General features: G+C 38.8%; 1 protein-coding gene and 1 pseudogene across 1 annotated transcript; both read left to right on the forward strand.

Moving 5' to 3' along the window:
- The first annotated feature begins 1,249 nt into the window (after positions 1-1,249).
- LOC119535284 lies at positions 1,250-8,577 on the forward strand (annotated as a pseudogene).
- Positions 7,073-23,550, forward strand: LOC119533992 (serine protease 58-like). Its single transcript, XM_037835985.1, has 7 exons — positions 7,073-7,152; positions 12,168-12,292; positions 17,494-17,608; positions 18,389-18,542; positions 20,111-20,361; positions 22,738-22,874; positions 23,290-23,550. Exons 3-7 carry the CDS (start codon positions 17,569-17,571, stop codon positions 23,437-23,439), a joined length of 732 nt encoding a protein of 243 aa, XP_037691913.1. The 5' UTR covers positions 7,073-7,152; positions 12,168-12,292; positions 17,494-17,568; the 3' UTR covers positions 23,440-23,550.
- Positions 23,551-24,149: the final 599 nt, after the last annotated feature.

Genomic DNA, 24,149 nt, shown 5'->3' on the forward strand with positions numbered 1-24,149 from the left:
TGAACATGCACATTCAAGAAGTCCAATGAACCCGAAACAGGATAAATTTAAAGAGAGCCACACCCAGACACAGAGTAGTAATTGTCGAATGCCAAGGACAGGGAGAGAGTGCTGAAAGCTGCAAGAGAAAAGAAATAAGCTATATCCAAGGGAATCCCAGTAAGATTAACTGCCGATTTCTCATCAAAAATCATGGAGGCAAAAAGGTCATGGAATGAAATCTTTAAAGCGCTGAAAGCAAACAACTGCCAACCAAGAATTTTATATCCAGCAAGACTTTCTTTAAAGAATAAGGGACATTTTAAGCCATTCCTAGATAAACAAAAGCTGAGGGAATTTTTCACCACCAGACCTGCCCTACAAGCAATGCTAATGGCAGTTCTTGAGACTGAAAGGAAAGGACACTAGACAATGGATCAAAATGGCATAAGGAAATAAAGACCTCCAGTAAAGGTAACCATATGACTATTTTTAAATGCCAGCACTATTGTACTGTATTGTTATGCAACTCCATTTCTTGCATCCTATAGGTGTTAAAATGCAAAAGAAGTAAAAAGTATGATAAATTGGTGGTTTTGGACATACAATGTAAAAATTTGTAATAAGCACCATTCAATTTTAAGTCTGGACATAGGGCATTTAAATGGTTTCCTTCCTATCCTCTAGAGCAGAGGGTTGACAAAATATGATTTATAGTCACATCTGGTCTGCAGTCTGTATTTTTGTATATGAAGTTTTATGAAACACAGCCATACTCATTCATGTACATACTATCTATGGCTGTTTTCATGCTATAATGGCAGAGTAGTTATGACAGACACAGTATGACCTGCAAAGATTAACATATTTACTATCTGGTCTTTTATGGAAAAAGTTTGCTGACTCCCGAAAACAATTTTACAGAGAGAATCAGATAGGTAGAAATGCTCCCCAAACAAATATCATCCTTGAACAGCCTTCTCAAGGAAACTTAGGTCATATTCCAGAGTTCATTTTCCCAAGGAAAATAATTCTACTCATAGCACTGATTTTCAATATGTGGTAAAGATTAGAAATTCAGTTTAGTGTAGTCTCTCAAGTTAGCATTCACATCATTTCACAAGTATGTACTTTGCACCTTGTTCCTTTTTTTATTTTTGTTGCCATGACTGTTTACTTCCATTTCTTAGTAAATTTTGCAGTAATTTTTTTTTAAGGAAAGGAGTTTATTTTAAATTTTTCATACATACTGGAGTGGTAAAGAGCCAGCATGGCCCCGGTGATAGTGAATGTACTAGCCAGAACAGTGGCTGGAGAAATTAAGGAAAAAGCAAAAACAGAGTCCATGGAGGAAAAGAGTATGAAATTGCCTTTAGAAGCTGGCTTCTTGCTTCTGCCAATACAAATGTCAATATATTTCCTGGAGCCCAATCAGCTCCCAATTGAGGTGCAAGGTTAAATAGTCTGCCAAGGCTGGTAAGCCATGCACATGGGAAAAAGAGGTGACAAATACAGATTAATTAAATACAGACATGTGCCCCTGTACAACTTTGTGTTTGAAGTTAGAAAAAAATGTATAGGTACCAACACATTCTGCTGGGCAAAAGGAACCCCATTCATTACCCATAGCCCATAGCTCTTATTATGGGAGGAAGCAGCACTGTTAAAAGAGATCCCAGCATGTTGACTGTTGATTGCCAATGAGAATTCACTGATATTATAGACAATCGAGATTTTGGACACATAATGGGCAAATAAGAATACTTAATTGTGTCTGGAACTTCCAACTCAATTATCCAGGGTAAAACGTCACAGAAATATTCACAGGATCTCAGAAGTGGAAGGTATCTCAAAAGTCCAAGCTTCCATACAAGAATGCAAGTGTATCTTCCTTAGATTTGTTCATCTATTTTGCATCATTGACAAACACATACACATACATAAAGAGACAGCTCACACTGACCCCCATATTCACCTGGCCCTTTCAACAGGGAGCATTCTCCCAGTCACTTTCACTTAGTATCCACATAAGCAGATAAATATTTCACTCTGTTTCACATTCCTTCTACCCACAAGCACCACAGTCACTCCATCAGTTCTTGTTTTGTTTTATTTTCTTCCCACCCTCATTTTGTCCATCCATTTCCTAGCACCATATTTCCCAAATTGTTGTATGTACTGTCTTCAACATTATTTTAGATGGTACATGGATGAATATTTTTGCTTAAGTAGCATTGTTCATTTTAGTATGTGTTAGGTAAAAAGTAACTAACACATGAAACATGAATATTATTGCTTGAGAAGAGACTAAGTAAAAAAAAATAGCCTATTTAAAAATCAAAGTGTTACTACATTACAGATGGCATATGGTTATAGTGAAAATATAAGAATTATACAGGAATAACTAGAAGTGTGGAAACCATCACTTGGCATTTTCTTCATATTTTCACTATTGCTTTAGTAACTGAAGATTCATCACACCACAGCCATTCAGGTTAATGTTTCTTTGTCTCAAGCTGTTTATTTGGGAAATTGCAATTGATTCCTGGATAATCCCTCTGTTCTGGAAACCCTCACTCTTCTCCCTTCCTGGAAAAAAGGGCCCTTGTGATGAAGTCTGGGGCACACCAGAGGGAGCTCTCTGGGACGCAGCAGTACATGAGCCAATTATTGTGAAAAGATCTGCTCTAAGATGAAACGTTTATCTTTAAGAGCCAAGATCTCTGATGAGGTTTTGGCAAGGTTCCGGGGATAAAGGAGAATAGTACAGCTCCAAACATCTCATAGGTAGAATTGCTAGCAATGAAAGATAATTGAAGAGGATGAGGAGATTCTCTGTCCCTCATTCTGGGCCCTGACCCTTGCCTAGCTATAATATTTCCCAATTCTTAGGGATCAATGAATGGCTATTTTTCTGCCATCCATTCAGCAGTTATTGAGTATCTATATTTTTCCAAAGCTCCAGATTTTTTTAAGGTGATAATGTAATTTGTCCATCTTTTCCCCTTAGAGAAGTGGCTCTCAGTTGGGGAATATTTTGCTGGAAAATTTCAGATGTAAAGGAAACAGATTTTACTTTAGGAGTGACAATTCACTAAAACAGAAATAACATTCTAGGAGGCCATTTCAGATTTATTGTGAGATACAGAATCTATCTATATCTAGCTAGAGGATAGTGCTTAGTGAGATTCACTCATTCTGGATACTTCTGCTGTGTTCCATTAATTCTGACAATTCCTGCTTCAGAAACTTATTCCTTGGATGCTCCAGAATTCCATATGCTTCTTGGAGTCAGCCCTTAGTTTGGTAGAGTTCACATTGTTTTCCCTGATTGTATATTATGACATCATAGTTGAGGGCATGGACTCAGGTTCAAGCTGCTTGAGTTTAGACACTGAATTGACCACTTAATAGCTATGAAACTTTAAGCAAAACACTTGACTTGTCTAAGCTGCATCCTCCCCATCTCTAAAATGGTGAAAATGGTAGCATACCACTTAAACAGTTCTTTGTGAGGATTGGATGAGTTGATGAATGTAAACCACAGAGCATAGTGTCCAATACATAGTAAACACTTTATAAATTTCAATTGTATTATCTTTGCCAAATAATTCTGTGCTATTCTTGTGTCCAGCTTTTGGTGAACTAACCTGGGCAGTACTGCATAATGGCTGAGGTCAGTCTCTGAAGTCAAATTGCCTGGGTTGGAATTCTGACCCTACCATGTACTAGCTGAGTGGCTTTGGTCAATTTCCCTCTACAGTTTGGTGCCTCAGTTTTCTCATCTGTAAAATGAGTGGATGTTGTGTAGGGTTGTTATGGGATTGAGTCAATATAATAAAGAATGTAAAACAGCCCTGAATTACATTAAACTCTATAAAAATGTAAGTTTTTATCACTCTTTCTTGCCCCTATTTTAATCTCTTATAGTTTCAAAACAGAACATTTTTTTTCATTTTTTTCAGAGGAATAAGTTGCCCTTACTAATAAGAAAAAGCTCACATGGATATAGAAGACCAGAGTTACCACAAAAACAAAGTATATAATTGTGAAAGAGTCAGGGAATTAAACATCAAGGGTACAGGATTCAAGATGGGGCTTAGGATGAAAGTTCACATTGAAGACAAGCCAGTACCTAAGATTTTTCTGGGAATCAGGACACCTGTAGCTTTGTCCTGTGACCTTACTCCAAGTTGCTTTCCTGAATAGGGAACAGTTCCCACCAGATGGGTTCATTAATTCCATTCCCATAACCTTCTGGAAAAGTGGACAAAGGTCGATGATTAAATTTGATGCTGAATTATCTCATATCCTGCACTGATTTGAATTCTAAATTTGGATTTGTGAGTTTCCACTGCAATAACTTTTTTGGCACCTGTGTCCACTGACTGACAAATCTTGAGGTATAAGAAGCTATAGATCCGAACCCTTCATCCTACTGCTCAGTCCTGAACCACTGAGCAACTAAGAAGGCATTCCTCTTCCTTGCTCTCCTGGGGGCAGCTGGTTAGTCTTTTTAATGAGTGAATCCATAGGTATCTATCACGTGTGTAAGTTTGTGCTTTGTAGTCTGAAAGACGAGAAATATTATGTAGTCTGCACTCAAGAAACATAAAGTGCTGAAACAACAGTGTATAATACATATATTTATAGACAATTAAATCTCATTTGTTGAGATGGATATGTTGTAGGTCTGGAAGATCATGGTTATCAGGGAAGTAGGCTTAAAAAGAATCAGAACTTGCCCTGAATTTTAAAGGATAGACAAAAGCTATGAAAAAGGAGGGAAAAAAAATTATACTCCATGATAAGGAAATGTTAGTCTTGACCTTCCCCAGGATTTGGAGTTAATAATTTGACTAATATTGTGCTTTTTATTATTGTCAGAGTCTGAGTCTCTTCTTAATTAAAGGGATAGTTATTTAGAGTCACAGGATCTTAAGAAGCAAAGATATTTTACTTCTCATGGATAAAAGCTTGTCTTTTATAACATCTTTGCCAGTGAACTCTCTCTGGTGTAAAATAACATGTTTTTCAATCATGAAAACAAATAGATAAATGACTATTTCCATTTTGTATTACTAAATTTTGTACTACTAGACCTTGTACTAAATTTTCCCAAATTGGGCAGGTATGGTTTCAATTCATCTGTCTAGACATCTGGAAACTTCTTTCTTAAATTTATTGTTAAATACTTGAACAATACTTCTAATATAATCATAGACTTTTGAAGTTGCAAGAAATCTTGATAATCTATAGGCCAGATTTCACATTGCTAAATAAATCGATAAATGTTGGAAAGATCATTAGGATAGGAGGAAAGGTTGTTAAGGAAAACCTGATAATGTTCTGTGAAATTATTTTGCGAGAATTTTAGGCTATAACCAAGAAGAGAAATGTGGGGAACAAAGTACAAAATTCCCATCTCCTCCCAGGCCAGAATATTCCAGATGTTTCCAAGAGCCTTTCTTCCATTACCTGATGGGGATACCTATCGTATATCAATCCTCAACCAACCATCAAAAGGAAACACTCTAATGATTAGTGCAAAGTTTATTGAACTCCTATTTTTGTGGCTAAAGACTAGAGTTCTGAGAAAAAGTCATCTTAATGTCTTCATGTAATGGTGTTCAGGGCTTTTATTGTGTATGACTTTCTGATTCATGTATGTTTGTTGTGTTTGTGCATGTGTGTATGTGGCTGGTATATATGTAAAAACCAGTATATTTATCAAATTTAAAGCATAAATTAAAAATTAGGTCTTTATATCATAATGGTATATGTAGGGCATATGCTAAATGATAGAATAATGAAGTTTGGGGGGAAAAAAAACCTTAAAATCACCTGATTATGTGGAAAAAGACAACGTTGTCTTCTTTTTTCTGATTAATCTAAAAAATTTAATGATGGAGTAGAAATTTCAAAATGGATCAGTTTAACAGATACATCTCATCTTTCTTCCTGTCACATGCTTTTCCTGTTGATGATGATGACATGATCACTGGGGGTTACTGTCAGTAGAATTCTGTCCCCTATCAATTAACCCAGAACTCTGGCTACCACTTCTGTGGTGGCTCCCTCATCAGTGACCAGTGGATGATGTCCACAGCTCACTGCTGCTAGTCGTAAGTAACCAATACATTTATCCCTGTGCTTTAAGAACAACTCGTTCCCTAGCCCTGCCAAAGCACCATCCAGGTAAACTACAGAGCTGTGCTTGAGGGGTGAAGCATTTAGATTCTAAGAGCCTCATTACTCACCAGGCATTGCATGATGTGATGGGTGACTTCCCCATGAAGAGGTACCCTCAGAATTCCCCTGATGTCTTCCCAAATGATGGGACTAAACACACAGGAGTGTGTGAAGAGGAAAAAGTTGGGTGAGGAAGTATCCCTAGAAACAGCTTGGGAATCTGAGTCAATAAAAATTCCTAATTACTATTGTTCAGCCAGGAAAAAAAATGTCTTATGGAGGTAATAAAATACATGAAATGCCCAGTACAACATTAAAAATATGCATGGCTCACTCTGCTCCCTTAATATTCTATCATATCTCTGACTCCTGCCTCATCTCCCTACAATAACCAATAATCCCAACAAGAGGAGAAATGGCAGGTTTTGAACAGCCATCACCAATTCCCCTTTTCTCTTTCATTGTTTCATTGAGGTCATTTGGTTCCCATTCTTATACTTTACTATTCTAACAAGATGGTGGGCTGTGAGTCAGCACCAGTAGTGACACTTATGTAGGGATTACTCTAACCTACATCGCATCTGATAGGACTACCTTAAGTGCACTCAATTACTTGTGCAAGCAAATGCTTGTACCCATGAGGTGAGGTAGGGGTCAGGGGTGGGGGATGAAGAAGCTCAGTTGGAGGCTTAATGTCAATTCTTTTATCCAGCCAAATCCAGGTTCATCTGGGAGAACACAATACTGATGTCACTGAGGGCAACAAGCAGTTCATTAACTCTGCCAAGGTCATCCATCACCCTAAGTACAACGAAGCCACCCTTGATAGTGACATCATGCTGATTAAACCGAGCATTCCCGCCACCCTCAGCTCGTGAGTGTCTCTGATCTCTCTGCTCAGATCCTGTGCAGCGTTGGCACCCAGTGCCTCATCTTTGGCTGGGGCAGAGCTGAGAACTGTGAGTGTCACCTGGAATACAGGTACAAATTATGAGAATCCTAGAGGTGAAAGGCATGTTGAGGATCACCTAGTCTATACTGTCACTCAAGGCAAAGCTCCCAGAGGACAGTTTTGGGATATATGGAGAATATATATAGAGAGAGACTACATAAATTACATCTAAACCACCTCCCCCAAACACACACACATTGAGAATATATAAATTGAAATGAAGAATATCCCTTTTCTGGGACCAAATGGAAGATGAAACAAAAATGAACTCTGATAAGATGCCAATGTATCCAACCGAAGTGTGATTAGGGAAATGGAGAGAACTAGACACTGAGGAGTTACACAGAACAGACTCTCAGGGATTTAGTGCTGCCTGAAGTATAGATTTGCTTGAGAAATAGTCTCTAGACTAGAGATCTATGGTCACTAATGCTAGTGTCAGAGAGAAGAGCTTGCTGATTAAAACTACTTGGAAAACCTTCCAGAAAAAAAAGTTCTTCCCCAAACTAGAAGTCATAGGCAATCTGAGAGAAAACATGGAAGTATTGGGAAGAAGGGGAGAGATATTGGGAAAGAAATTTCCAGGAATCCTGTGGGTAATCTCTCTCACTCTTGCACCCAACAAACAGCTACCTTAGCTCTTGCTGTGTCTGAACGTTCCCGATCTCTCTGACACCATTTGTCACAATTCCTACCCAGGCAAGATCACTAACAACATGATCTGTCTGGGCTTCCTGGAAGGTGCAGAGGATTCTTGCCTGGGCAGTTTCTTCACAGCTCCTTCTCTATCCAGCTCAGTCTCAGTCTTTTATGCCATATTTCTCCTTTTCTGGAGCATGGAGAATTGAAAAGCTGTCTCTGGGTCTGATTATTAGGGGTGAGGGATAGCTCTGGGTTATAGATTTTCATTTAGCAATATTAATGATTAGGGTTAAGGCTAAAAAATATGCAGAAGATAGTGTGCAATCAGTACAACTTCCTGCCCTTCAGAGATGGGTATATTGTAGAAGGAAATCCTTGCAAAAGGAGCAGAGATAGTGGATGACATGAAAACTCCCCAGTCCTGTCCTCCTCTTGACCCTACCTACAAGCCTACAGCTAAGGAAAGGGGAAGAGCTAGATGGAAGGAAGAGGAGGAAGAGGAATATCTTGTGGAGACTGAGGGTTAGATTGGCAGGAGAAGAGAAGGTGCCACATAGGAGATCAGCAGCCAACTAAGATGGTCCTAGAGAAATGGAAGGACATTCTGGAGCCATTCTTCCATTTGTGAATAGGTGAGAATACTGCCTATCTCTTCCCTCTTGCTCAGGGTGACTCTGGTGGCCCTGTGGTCTGCAATGGAGAGCTCCAGGGTGTTGTTTCCTGGAGCTGTGACTGCTCTGCAAGGCAAACCAAGGCAAACCAAGGTCTGCAACTATGTGGACTGGATTCAGCAGACCATTGATGCCAACTAAACAGCCTCCCCAAGTCCACATTTATCCTCTAGTAGTTCACCTTACCTTCTTCCTATGCCTGAAAACAGTCTCTAAATAAAACATTTTATCTTGTACCATATCTGTCCAAGAACAATCTTGGCTTGACATTTATCAACTGTCTCCTAAAGATGGTTGCTAAATGAGAAGGAAGACATTGAATTAAAATACTATATTGAGAGAATTTGAAAAGTTACTCATCATTAATGCAACCAAATCAATATAAATTTACTGATTACCTATTATATGCTAGACTCTGTGTGGGATATTAAGGATACAAAGATGAATAAGGTGTAGGGGCCACTGTTAAAATCAGATTTCTTAACACATGATGCAACTAAAATTTAGAAAGTTAAAATTAATTGCTCACAGTAAAGCTGAGATAAAGCTCAAACTGTCCTTATTCCCCCCAAAATTTTGCTGCTGTGGCACAGTACTCTCTCTTCCTTTTTGCTCCAGTTCATCTGAAACTCTGTAAGGCTGGAAAAAGGAAACTCCTGAGTGTAAAAATTTAAAAATCACAGGTTTAACTTTATTTTCCAAGACTTTCACCTACTTATATGTTCCAGTTCTCCAAGATCTTTCTTGTTTTCCAGCCAGGATTTTATCATTATAATAGGCACGACCTCTGGAGACAATCTCTGACCTATTCCCATCACAAATCACCCCCAACCCCACCCCATATTATGCACTAATTTAAACTACAAGCAAACAATAAAATAGAAATGCAGATACATTTACAGAAAATAGATACATTATCCTGAAGTAATGAAGTCTTGGCTACAGAGGTGCTTCTTTCTAAGTCTCTCTCTCTCTCTTTTTCTCTCTCTCTTTTCAGCCCTCTCTGGAGAGTGCAACACAGAGACTGCAACCCTGCTTTAGTTCTGCCACAACACCCCCTCCCTGCTCTGCTCTTCATTTTTCCATGAATTATTAATAGGATGATTTGGAGTAGCAGTCCCAACACAAGATTTCTGTTTTGTCCATTGAAAGTGTAGATAGCTCTCTCCCTGAAACTGTTGGGCATGTCTGGCATGAAGCAAGGGAAAAGACACACAGAGTTTTAGCATGGAAACATTGGAGTAGGTGGAACTGGCTGGAAAGAAGAAAATGCTTGCAGTCTCAGTGATAAGGTAAAGGAGGGGTACCTCAGGAGAACAGACTATAGAAAGATACATGTACTCATTACCAATTTACTGTTGGTGACTTTGTATGGCACATTTGTAGAGAGCAGCTCTGCGCACATAATACTGCCTTATCACGGGTGCTAGGATCAAGCCAGAATTCCTTAGCTTTGCCTTCAAAGCTCTTATATATTTGATAACAACTGACCTTTCCTGTCTGATTTTCTTTGTTCTTATTGGATTGCTTTTATATTTGTGTGTGGCCTAAATTAATTTTTCATATAACCCTTGTTATTAAAATAAGTGTCCTTATATCTGCTCTATTAAACATCTCAGGCCTCTCCCCAGAACCAAATGACTCTAAAAGTCCTTTGTTCCCTCTGAAACATTTTTTACCCTACCCCATCACCACCACCATACACACCTATTTTCTGTACCACCTCAGGTAAAGGGAAGGTTCAGAGACATTACAACGTAACTGGTATATATAAAAGATGATAGGTTAATGTAGGCCCAAAGGAAAATAAGAGCAGGGCAAACACATTTGATGCCTTCCAATAGCCCTTTTTCAGCACCTCTTCTTGTCTTTTTCTAACTCTTATTTTATTTAGAGATTAACTCTCCATAATTTGTGAATTTCTATTAAAATGTAAATTCTGTATGCTCTTTGATCTAGCAACATAACTTTTAGATATTCATCCTATTAAAATATGCATGTAAGTACAAAAAGAATATATAAATGAGAATGTACCATTCAGGAGGCATTCAGTTACAAGGAACAGAATAACTAACTCACAGTGTCTTTAAAAATACATAATGGAAGCTTGGAAGTAGAAAGGGCTTTCAAGATGTTTGATTCAGCAATGTAAAAATGTCATCAAGTACCCAATTTATTTCTGCCTCTGCTCTATGCCTTCAGTATTGGCAACTTTATCCCAGAGCTATACTCTCCCTTGTCCATAACTAAGGGGAGAGACAAAGAAATTTGTTCCAGAAGATCTACAAAGCCCCCAGCAGACATCTTTTCATATCTTCTTGGCTGAATTTGTCTTATGGTCACTTGCACATCCCCAAACCAATAATAGAATGGGATTATGCTGATTAACTTAAACTTGAGTTACATGGCGTAACCATTAGAAGACAAGGTAGAATTTTTATTCTGCAGTGAACGTGGCCTACTTGGTATGTGGTTCATTAACTGAATTAAAATAATGGTAATTATCAAGAGAAGGGAGAATGGATACTAAGAAGGCAACAAAAATCTCCTCTAGAGTAATCAAGGGTGTTTATTGAAGCATTGTCTAAATAACCTTGAAAAACCAGAAACAACTCAAACATCCATTAATAGAGGATGGATTGAATAAATTATAGCATATCCTTCAATTAATAAAATGTAACTATTTATCCAATCATGCACTCAACAAACACTGATTGAGGGTCTGTTATATGCCTGCCTCTTTTATGCACTAAGGATATAGCCGTGAAGAAAACAGTAAAAACAAAAATCCCTACTTTCATGGTACATATGTTCTGATTGGATAAACAGACAACAAATAAACAGAGACTATTGATATCAATGACAAATACCACAAAGAAAAGTAAACAGGATAAAAAGGCAAGTGATTGGGAAACAGATCTGCTTCTAAAGTAAAGTCAAAGAAAACATCAACCTATGAAAATATACTAAAATTTAAAATAAAAAGCCTCTTTGAAATGTCAGAAGAGATATCTCCCACCAAAATACAGTTACTGAAAATAGATACCTAATTCATGCTTCCATAAGGTTCAGGAATACATGATATCTTTGTAGCAAAAGTAAGGAAACATGAAGAGGTAACAATTTGAGATTAGGGACATAGGGACAAAAAATAATTGATGAATTAAAAGCAATAATGGAATTGGAAATTTCAGAAAGGATATTGTAGAATTAGGAAAAGAGAAAATAAAATAAAATAAATTTTCCCAGAATCCATATGTAAGCTTCAAAAAGATAAAATGATAAAATACAAGGAGAAAGGAGATAAAATCTACACAGGAAGGAAAGAAGAGAGGAAGGAAGGAAGGAAGGGAGGGAGGGAAGAAGGGAGAGGGAAAAAGAAGAAAGGAGTCCACAGATTGGGCTGGGATCAGCTAGGTGGTGCTTCTGGTTTTGGATGGATTTCCTTGTGCATCTACAGGTAGCGAGGCGGTTCTGATTCTTTGCTCTTATTGAATTGCTTTTATATTTGTGTATGCAACATGTTCCCAGGACTGACCTACTTCATTCTCATTCTCCCACACATTGTCAGTCTTAACATTTTGTCACTGGATGGCCCAAGTGAAACATGGTAAGAACTGAAGGGTGTAGTTTTTGTTTTTGTTCTTGTTTTTCTCAGTAGAGAGAGCTGTATTATCCTGGGGAAACCTTAAACCCAGAGATGCTCAGTGATTTTGAATCCCTGACTTCAGGAGGAAGCAACTTTCAGGCCAGTGCTGGAGCTGAAATGCACAATTCTGTGAACCAGGAACATACTGGAAGCCTTGCATCATATTCATACTAAGGATTCATTCCTCACTTTGCAGAGATGAAAAAGGTATTAGTAATAATAACTACCATTTAATCAAATATTTTCTATGTGCTGCAGGCTAGGCTTAAGTGCTTTTCAATATGTTAACCTCACAAATATTCTATGAGGTAGATATGAATATTCCTCCCATTTCATAGCTAAGGATACTGAGGCTTAAAGAGCTAAATATCTTTCTTAGCATGAGGCAGATAGTAATTGGATTCAAGAATTGAACCCTAGCAGCTTGACTCCAGAGTCTACACTCTTAATCACTATATTAATAAACATGAAAATGTTACAAAGATTTAAGGACTTGACAACATTTGGAATTTCAGGTGACCTCATGGGATCCCAAAGTTACAGTTATGTTATTTACCAAACATTTATATAGCATTTATTCTTTGCCAGGCACTGTTTTAAGCACTTTATATATATTAACTATTTTAATTCTAAGAAATGTATATGCCAGTGGTATCTTAATTTCTAGGTTACTAAGTCAAGCACTACAAAATAGGTTGGCTAACAACAGATATTTATTGCCTCACTGTTTCAGAGACTAGAAGGCTTGCTTCCTCCTGGGGTTGCTGGCCAGCAATCCTTGGGTTCTTTGACTTTCCTGTCACGTAGCAATGTCCTCTCCTTTCTCTTCCAGTTCCACTGACTTCTGGATCCTTCCATGTTTTTTCTTGTGCTGTCTTCTGGGTTCCTCTTTCTATAAGGCCTTTAATAATAGGATTAAGAACCATGCTGATGTCAGTTGGCAGCATGATAACTAAAACAACATCTTCAAGAGATCCTATTTACAATGAGTTCATGCCTGTAGGAATGGGATTAAGAACATGTTTTTCTGGGGTACATAGTTCAACCTACCAAAGATGGGTTCTATTAATTGCCCCTTTTTACAGATAAGGAAACTGGGAAAGAGAGAGAGGTTAAGAAACTTGCCCAAAGTCATAAGGATGCAAAGTGCAAGAGCCCCATATAAGACCCAAAATGATCAGGATTCAGAGTTTCTTATGAGAATTAAAGACACTAAGCTATGATAATTACATTGATTTATAATGTTCTGTTTTCTGGCCATAGATTCTGACTTCTCTTTGATAATACTTTGTTGGATTCCTGTTAAAGTTCATTCCTGAAGGTGGAACTAATCACCCCTCCTCCTTACTTTAAATGGCCCTACCAAGAGCGTTCTCTGGATGACCTTGATCCTTTCCTCCAAGAAGTCACCATTTCCCAGAATTTAGGCTTAAAAGTGAAATTAAAGCAAAACAATGGACTGTGAATGGTGGATATTATGGTTTGATACTGTGATATTCTAGGCAGTTAAATCGTTTTTCTGGATCCCTCTAGTTTGGGAGGAACACTTGGAATTGGATCCCCTGAACCACCCAGGCAGAAGCACCCCTTAAGAATATTCACCTCACCCTCAACCATTAGAAAATGAAGTAGAGTGGAAAATGGGTCAACTGTTCTAATTATCTATTGCTGCAAACTAAACCACCCTAAACATAGCGGAGTAAAACAAAACGACCACTTATTACTGTTACCTCCCATGGTTCTAGGGTTTGACTGGGCTCAACTAGGCAGTTATAACTTAGGGTCCTCTTGCACTTGCAATCAGTTAGTGACTGGCTTGGAGTCATCTCATATACCTCGTCACACATGTCTGGTATTCAATGCTGACTGTCAGCTGGGGCATCACTTTAACTGTTGATCAGAGAACTTACGCGTAGGCTTTCCATGTGGTCTCTACATGTGGTAGTTTTGGCTTCCTCATAGCATGGCAGCTGGATTCCAAGAATGAGTGCCCCAAAAGAAGAGTACCAGATGGAAATTTTATCAAGTTTTATGACCTAGACTCAAAATCATGCCACTTTACATTCAAAGGGAGCAAAATTAGGCTCTACCTCTCATCAGAAAAAGTGTTAAAGAATATGGGAATATTGTTTTTAAAACCACAACATCGTTGGTCACCCAGGAAAAAAAAATCCCTTCAAAATTTAATTGTGCTAGCTGAAGTCACAATTGAAGGATTTTTAATAGAACGCTAGATGAGGAGTTATAAAGTGGACGGTGGTTATGTTCCCCCAAATCCCTAAAAGAAATGGTGCCACTCACTTCTCTGCAAAGTAAATAATTTTTCTTTCTATAGAAATAATTTTTTCCTATGTTAGATAAGAGAGAACAAGTAAAATATTTAAAAAGAGAGGAAACTGACAGTAGCTGCCATCATAGTCTCATGGATGAAACTTTGTGGAAAAATTGAGACCAGAAAAAGATAAAATAAAATGTTCAATGTAAGATAGTAAAAAACAAGTTTTCAGTTTTCCTCTGGTACCTTAAAATGGCAGAATTTTCTTTCTCTGTACTTGGGGCTCCTGAGGAGCAGGGGTAAGAGCTGGGGATAGACTTGGGAAAAACAAGAAAAAAGAGACTAAGGGTTTGCCTTGGCAATTTGACAAAAGCGAGGCTACCAATAAGAGACTTCCTATGTGGGATGTGATTAAAGAGCTTTTATAAAGTGATTTCTGACTGTTTTGGTTTGCTAAAGCTACCAGAATGCAATATACCAGAAATGGGTTGGCTTTTTCAATGGGGTTTTATGAGGTTACAAATCTACAGTTCTAAGGCCATGAAAATGCTCAAATTTAGGCATCAAGAGGAAGATACCTTCTCTGAGGAAAGGCTGCTGGCATCCGGGATTCCTCTGTCACATGGGAAGGCACATGGTGATGTCTGCTGGTCCTTCTTTCCTAGGCCTTGGTTTCAAAATGGCTCTCTCTCTTTCTGTGGATCATTCTTTCTTCTCCTGGGGTGTTTTCTTTCTCAGCTCTCTGGGCTTTTACTGTTATTTATCCTCTTTACAAAGGACTCCAATAAAGGATTAAGACCCATCTTGAATTGGGTGGGTCACATCTCCATGGAAACAACTGAAGTAAAAGGTCCCACCCACAAAAGGTCTGCACCCACAAGGATGGATTAAAGAACATAGGCTTTTCTGGGGGTACATAACTGATTCAAACCAGCACACTGATATTCTATTTAAAGATGTTTCCAACCTTCAAAAATTCTCTTCAATATTGCCAAATATTCATTCAGTTCACTTCAATATGGCTCCCTTCAAAATCTGCAAGTATTCAGTAAAAGCCTGACATCCACATAGCATTGGGTTAGTAGTTTATTGGGAAATAGAGACAGCTTTTTTTCATGTGTTGGGACAAAGCAGATGGGAGATAACTAGAGAAACTAACAGGAATAACTCCCATTCCCATCAATATACCTTTGGAAGGAGTAAAGGGGTACGGAACTTCCTACAATGTTGTAGGTCAAGGGCTTAAGCTGTGTGATTATAAGCAAGATTTTTAACCTTATAGAACTTCAGTTTTCTCATTTGAAGAAAGTGAATAACAGTATTTACTCCATAGGCATCTTTTAAAGGATAAATTAGTTCACACATATTGACATATAACACAAGGTCAATACAAGGCAAATATTCAACAAATACTAATCCTTAAAATTATTGTTTTTAAAATTTGAATACTAAAGAAATGGTATCCCCCAAATATTAGAGGACTTGGGAACATTCAGATTACATGTTTTCAATTATTAGGTAAATTTTAAGAGAACTAAGTGTGTATATCATTTTTACAGATATAGTAGCTAATTATTACAGTTTTTTTAATAACTGATTAGCTCTTTAATTACCCTGACACAGGCCAGTGTAGGCCTGTATGTTTTGTGTTTGTTTAATCTATTCTCTATAAGACATAGGGCTAACCCAGCTATTTATTGCATATATCTGGGAGGCAGTCAGAAATTTATTAGGTAAGTCTAACTTACAAACAAAAAGAAGTGTGGTGCTTTGGAAACAGTAACAGGTGTTATCAATAAAAACTGAATGCATAAGGAGATTGGGTTTACTCAGGCTATTGCATTAGGGAGAAGATCAGCATATCTCAGCAGTGTGACTTTTGTCTTAGTCTCTCATATAGGAGGAGGAGACAAGTTGCAAGTGAGTGATTTACAGTTGGGGATCTTTTTACAACCAGGAGAGGCCTCAACCAGTTAACTGAACAGGAAATATTGATCTTTAAGTCTAGCTAGTTTCAGGGTGACAGACAATTAAAATCTCAGCTAAGCACTCATGAGACAAAGAATAGTAAGTTGTGGGGTGGTCTATGTCTGGCCTTGTCAGCGCGTTCAGGCAAAAGGAGAAAGATCCCTGTGGCAGCCCTGGGCCTGAGCAAAACAGGCCTGCAGAACTTGTCATCACACAGCTGTCTGCATGACCTGGGCAGCTAGTAAAGAGTAAAATGGTAAATTAACCTTAAAATGTAACTTTAAAATGGGAAATAAGCAGGGGGTGAGAACTCTTGGTCTCATAAAGAGGGGAGATGTAAATGTAAAGTCTTGCATCCAGATTTTAAAATGTATTTACAATAGTTTACTTTCTTTTTAACATTCTTGTGGTTATCTATTGACCACCACCACCCCACCCCATCCCCACAACACAAGACTCGGTTCCGTGCTTTGTCTCAAATGCTTATAACTGGCTTGCTGTCCTCTTTAAGCATGGGATCAACTTCCTTGCGAATGCAACTTCTCACCCCGAATAAAATTTCATGTATCAGAAAATGTCTGGTGTCTTCTTTGGCCTCTGGACTGGCAAAGCCCTCATGGTAACAAGTAAACAAGGGAGTTGTCCATTAGTCTTATGGGAGTCCTCAGAAAGAGTAGACAATCTTGTCTAAGTCAGCATGGAGAAGGGTGGTTCTTTACAGTAAGCTGTTTCCATAGAACACAAAAAGGGAGGGGATTTCTTAACTATGGCTGTTTTCTAGGAGCCCAGGGCTCACTTAAAGCTCAACATTGGCAGAGGGAAGCTGGAGGCTGTTTCCAGTCCTGACTCTGCCACTACTGGGGACAGAGAGAGAGGTTTACAATCACAAAGGGAGGAGGAGGCAGCAAAAAAAAGGCTATGTCATAGAGAGGGGAGGGAAAATGTCAGCATATAAATAATGACCTCTGGGGAGATGTTTAGGAGGAACCAGGGGCTTTATGTGCTCTGCTCCTTCCTCTCTTTCACCCACATCAGAGAGAGCTCCCATCTATGCCTTATATTTAGACCTTGATAAGGACTAGCTTTAGGACTTCTATAATATCTTTGTTTCTCCCCACTCTTCAGTTAATGTTTCTTCCTCTATTTCCACCTTACTCCCAGCTAGTCTTGCCAGGGACGTTTGGACTAAAGATCGAGACAGTTTGCAACTTGATCCAACTTGTTTCCTCCTGCGGAGATCATGAAGTATTATCTCATCTTTGCTCTCATGACTACAGCTGGTGAGTCTGGAGCCTTATTTCCACCTAGGGTGAGATATGGGGTAGTATATGGGTTGGGACCTAACCAGCCACAATTAAGATTAGTCGAAGGCACTGTAAAAAAAAAAACAAAAAACAAAAAACAAACAAAAAAAAAAACTACCACTGTTGAAGGAAACTAAAGCAAGCACCCTGGATGCAGAGCTGTGTCCCTCTAAGCCCCTCACTGATCCCTGTTTGTCAGGAAGTGTGCACTGTCAATGCCCTGCTCTTTCCTGGGAAGCCTCTCATGAAGCTCCTGTGTGTGATTTCCTAGATTGCTACTTTCCCTGTACAGAAAAGGAGAGTAGGATGGGTTTGGGGTTCCAGATGCCTGATGGCTCTAGCCCAAGCAATCCCATTCCTTTCAACAGCAAAGTTAGGCACTATTTAAATTTTTTTCACCCATAGACGCTATGCTTTGAAAAAGCTTCCATGTAGAAGAACAATGTTTTTAAGGTAACAATTCATACTTTTTCATTTTGGTTAGCACAGCACTGTCAAAGTTTCTGTTCAGCATGATGAACCCATGAGTTACACAGAACTTTAATATAATTTCTTCTCAAGCAAAGACATATCAGTTTCTTTATGTATTTAGCTTTGGTGACATGTATTACATCTGACTTTTAAAAATATATAAAAGAAATTAAGGACCCTGATATTATCTTTGAAGATCTTTGGTTAGTAAAAACTACCCTAATCTATTCCAACCTCAACATTTTTGTCTCTCTTTCCAACATGTCACCACCAATTCTCTGGTAGTTGTTGCGGCCAAAGATTCTCAAGATGCCGAGTTGAATATAGCACACGATTTTAGTGTTCCTTACATGGTCTATCTGCAGTCCAGCCCAGAACCTTGTGTGGGGGCTCTCATTCACCCTCAGTGGGTTTTAACAGCTGCTCACTGCCCCTTACCGTAAGTATCCCTTTGCTCTTGGGACCTGGGAGAGATCTACTCAAACAAAAATGGGCCTGGTGAGGTTTCCCACCAAGTTTTTGATGGCATCTTAAAGGAAGATGACCCAGGAAGAGAGGATCTTTTTTCCCAATAGGAAAAATATTACACATTTGGGGGGTTTGAGAGGAGATTGATAGGCAAGTGTCAGAGTAAATATGGGCTCTGTATTTATGGAAAGTAAATAATATTCATTCGTTCAACAAATATGTATTGAGCATTTACTATATGGCAAGGACTGTCTACTGCATTTGAGAAGACAATGAGGGGATGAGACAGAAATACATTTTCCCTCATAGAGCTTACATTCTGGTAGAAGAAGTAAAAAAAAAAAAAGAATGACCAAAAAATAAAAAATAGAAAGAATTATAAGTGGGATATATGGGAATTCACCAAAGAGTTCTACTTAATTTGGGGGTAGTTATGTCAGGCCTCTGAGGTGAGAACAACAGGAAGAAGAGAAGTAGGTAGCCACAGAAATAAACTTGAGGGATATTCCAAGCAGAGGGAGCTAAAGTAGTAAAGACATTAGGGTACTTGGAAAAATGAGAGACCATTGTTGACTGAGTATAATGAACAAGAGTTGTTCACAAGATGAGAATGAAGCCTTAGTCAGAGGCTATATCATGCAGGTAACAATAAAAGGTCAAGGAAGCACTAACAAAACCATGCTATCTCTTTCAAATCTCAGTATTTTTGTTTCTTGTGAGAATGTGTTGTGTCATTGGAACTATCTGGAATTTCATGAGTGTACAGGATCATTTCAAACTCAGAACCCTCAGGCCCTTGGCTGTTCAAGACGGTTTAATTTGGTTGAACATAGATCGAACCTCTGCCTTGCGCATTAAAGGCGATACAGAAGAAGACAGTTCATGCCCTCAAGGAACTGGAGTTGGAAAAACAGATGTCTTTTAGCAACAGCAGAATTGTTTTTGACAGAAATGGTTCTTGTTTGTGCTACTTGATTGGGCTCTTGGTGATGGAGGTGATGGAGGTGGGTGGGTTTGAATTGGCCCAGGAAATGGCAAGTGGAAGCCTTACAGATTACTAATAGGGTCTTGTGAATCTGAATTCAATGTAAACAGCACATGATAAATATGATGACATGGGCTTGAGGGGAGCTGAGAATAGCTTAAAAATATTCAGAAACCATGAGTACTACATGGTTGCTCAAGAGTTGCTTGAGGAAGTGTAGTATAAACAAAGAGCTCAGGACTAATGGATTGTGGTTATCATTTCTATTACCTACTAGTTTAAACTATCCAAATCTTAAAAATAATAACTAGAATGTACTGAGTGCTTTCAACATGCCAGACAGCACCGCAAGGCTTTTTATATGCATTGTCTCTAACACAACAATCTTGTAAAGTATTGATACAATTATTTTACAGACAATGGCAGGGCACTTTACATCTTAGGTCTAAGAGATAAAATTAAGATGAATAGAAAAGGTGACCTCTGCTATTTCCTACAGTTCTGACATTCTGTGACCTGTTCTTTCCCATCTCCTTACTCTCTTTCTTCCAAAGTGTTAAAATCCGGCTGGGAGTTCATCAACCCAGCATCCCAAGCAAGAAAGAGCAGGTACGGAATTACTCATTGACTGTGATCCACCCTGAATTCAATGCGCAATCTCTGAAAAATGACCTGAGGATGATTAAACTGTCTAAGGCTGCCGCAATCAACAAAAATGTGGGAACTATAGCCATTGCCCTGGAACCCTTACCATTTAATGATTCCTGCTTCATTCCAACCTGGAGCTGGAAGGAATACAAAAACCGTAAGTGCTTTAACTCTGGTTCTTATTCCTGAGTAGATTGGAACTGAGAAAAAATGTGGAGGGATATGCCTGAAAGGAATAACTACTATGCGGTAATAATGTTCTCAACCTCAGAGTTATTACTTCCAAGATTGGAGGCAAAAAGAAAAAATTCAAAGAGACTGAAATAGTGCAGCCAATCTAACATCTAAAATGGAGCAGGCCCTAAATGTTTTACCTCTAGAACCAAGTTCAAAAAAAGGTGGAGAAACTAGTAGTCCTCACTCAGGAGGATTGTATCATTGGCAGCTGCTGAAAGGCCACCAAGCAATTAATGGTGTAGCCAAGGGAAAAACAAACAAAACATATGTGGCAAGGTGAAGCAACAGCACATGCTCCCTACCCCCATCACAAAGAATCCACCCTGTGTGCAGAGAGACGGTGATTCATCCACGTGGGCCCTGGGAGACAAGAGAATGGTTTAGGGATCTACCTGTGCTGTCATCAGAACTATTTCCCTGCCGAGTGCTACCCTGAAACCTACAGCTACACCCGATAATACCCATTTAGAGGTGGAGGCTTGGATGGTTCACAGGGAAGTTGATCATTATGACCTGCTGGTGGTGTCTCTCCCGCCTGACACGTTCTGGGAGAAACTGTCCCAGCCCCTATGGCAGCCACACATCTTCCACCCTGTGAGCTCTAACTGGGATGGACCGGGAGCTCTGGTCTCTGCAGGAGCCTATCTTATCAAGGACACTTGATGATGAAAGTTGCTTTATAATGCGTTTGTTGGTCCCTGTTGGCTGTTACTTCACGTGGCTGCTAAATAACCCATCCTGCTCTGTTTAAGTAGTTTCAGAAAATGACGAAACCACCACTCAATAGCTGAAACAAAATAATACAGCTAAATTTACTGCTTTGAATACCAAGGGAAGGCAATGCTGATCAGCCTTAGCCTCGCTGAGCAGAGCAGCGTGCCGACCTTATGAGTTTTGTGGGAAGCCTGAAGTTCAGGAAATAGCAGACTTTCAGAGATGGAAGTCGATTGAACACATCTGTAGAGGTGTGTTAGGTGTGTGAGATTGTTGCTGATTGGCTGGCACTCTGAGGTGTGTTATCAGAGTGAGTCTGTCCCTGATTGGCTGACTTTAAGAAATGAGGGCTGACATTGATTGGCTTGCAAAAACTGCGCTCTTTTAATCCGATTTAAACCCTTTTCTGGTGGCTAAAGAACAATTCATCTGTCCTGTAAAGACAGAAGTAAAAAGTGGGAACTTTAAAAAATCTGTGTGTTTGTAAAAGCAGGTAAAAAGTGGGAACTCTTTTCCTCAGTATTTTGCAACCTCATTTTCAATTCAGAAGCAAAATTCTGAGAAATTTAAGTGAATGTATTTTCTGAACAAAACCAAGCTTGTATGATTTGTAAACTTAAATTGCATCAGACCTTAAAGAGTTGTTCATTACGTACATTTGAAAACAAAATAAAATTATACAAAAGTTTTTTTACATAGGCTCTGTTCTCAGAATCATTGTGGAAAAACTGCATCTCTAAAAAGCTCTCTGGTACAATATTTATTAGAAACACTTTATTTCAAGTAACTTAGGTTACTTTCACCTAGCTTGATACACATATTTCAATTCAGTGCCCATAAAGACTTAACACTGAACTTAACTCATCTCTATCTTTCCTGATCTGATCCCACTGAATCTGATTCAGAATTTCCTATTGGATACACTCCTATCAGAAAAATTCTATTCTTTAGGTAACACTAGGCTTGGCTTGAGAAATCTGTGGTCAGTTTTTGTCTTTCTTCCCTGTCACTTTTTATCAGATATTACTTTTATGTAATACCTTGGTTAGAATCCCTCCATTTAAGGTTGATAGTGTAGTGACAATTGCTGTGAGATGAGCAATATGATCTCTTAGATAAAAAATATGTGTATATACTTATATATGCATGCACACATTTATAAATAATCCATTTATAAATAATTTAATTACAAAAGCAGTTTCAGAATATTAAAAAAAATCTTCTCCCATTATGAATAAATGTAGCGAAGATAAAGTAGATGCCCAAAATGGGGATTATTGGGGACAACAGCTTTGTCTTTTTCTCCTCATGGTCATTCATAATCTTCTCATGGGGTTTTCAAAGGTTCTAAACTACACATAGTAGGGAAAGAACTACAGATTGCTGATGCCTGATGTGAGGAGGACTCAGTTCTGTGAATCCACTTCTTCAACATGGAGGGATACTTCTAGGAACCCCAAGTATGCAATATCCTCATTGAATATTCTCAGGAATTCATGCAGTTATAAAATAGGACTGACTACAAGAGCTCATGTGATAAGGAGAATAACCCTAGAGTTCATTTGTCTTCTTTTTCTCACAGTTAGTGACCCTGACATCCTGACGTGGATAAATCAACATTCTCTTCCCTTCAGTGACTGCCTGGATATGCTCCAAGAACGAATGACCACAAACATTATGTGTGTAGGGCAACATCTAAAAACCACATCTAAAATTAAGGTATCTTTCCTTGCTCCATGCAGAAGGATGGGAAGGGGTCCATGAGGACGAGAGGTGATCGTGGGAAATACAATGACATTCACCCAAGAGGCCCTCCAAAGAGTAAGGGGCAGATAGGTGAAATCTCTCTCCCCTCACTCTCAGGGTTTGCAATTAATATCTCCTCTCCCCTTTTAGAGTAAGAGAGATCTGGGTAAGAAACATCTGTCCTCCCCCCTCCTGCTTGCACTAGGTTGCATCAAGTTTGAATTAGAGAGATGAGACCTAAATGGATGTGAAGAGAGGGTTGTCACTTCTCAAGAAAAAATGAGCCCAGTCCCTTAGATCCCTCTGTACAGTAATGTGCTGTATCTTGATTTACTCTTGTTACATGACTACAAAGTAACTTTGACTTCCTGTCCTCTCTCTCTGGTAGGAAGTTTCAGGTACTCCAGCCATCTGCAGTGGCAGGCTGTATGGAGTCTTGTCCTGGGCAAAAGGAAGTGTCACCCTGGGAAGAGAAGGATTCTTCACAGAAGTTCATTACTATGCAAGATGGATCATGAAAGTCATTGATAACTACTGAGCCACCTCTGTTCCTCCACCCCTCAGTGCAATCTCTTCCTGATTTCCATACTGGATCCACAGTTCTTTATCTTTCTTGTTCTTGAGCAGAATCCAAATATAAAACAGTCAATAAAATGCCACTGAAAACTCATGGCATGAATCCTGTTTTCTTTATCATGTAAACTGTGAGAACCATGAGACATTAAGCAACACGCCACCCCATTTGTTCATTTAAAAATTATTGAACCACCAGCCTTTTAGTAGGCACTGCTGTGTATGCAAGGGATATAGAAGTGAATCAGACATCATCTGTGCCATCAATGAGACAGTTATAATACCTTGTGACAATTTCTGTGATGACGATGAACAAGTGCCTTGAGAGCATAGAAAAAAAATGTTCTGGCTGGAAGAGACAGGGAAGTTCTCACCAAAGAGACAGACAAATGAGAGGAGGACATTGTAAAACTGAGGGCATAGATCACAAAATGACAGAGAAGCATATGAAAGTGTGGCATGTTCAGAAAGCTGTATGTAATTAAGTAATACCAGAGGGTAGAAAATAAATTGTCTGCAGAGAAGGAGAGGGAATGTGATAAAGATGGTTTTGTACAGGTAAGCAAGTATTAGATAAGCAGAGCCTGGCCTGCTCTGTAAAGGAATTTAGATTTTATCCCCTAGTCATTGGGCAGGTCATTGAAACCTCTATGAAAAAAAGAACATAGTTAGGGA

This window comes from Choloepus didactylus, chromosome 5 (genome assembly GCF_015220235.1).
Source record: "Choloepus didactylus isolate mChoDid1 chromosome 5, mChoDid1.pri, whole genome shotgun sequence".
Lineage (NCBI taxonomy): Eukaryota > Metazoa > Chordata > Mammalia > Pilosa > Megalonychidae > Choloepus > Choloepus didactylus.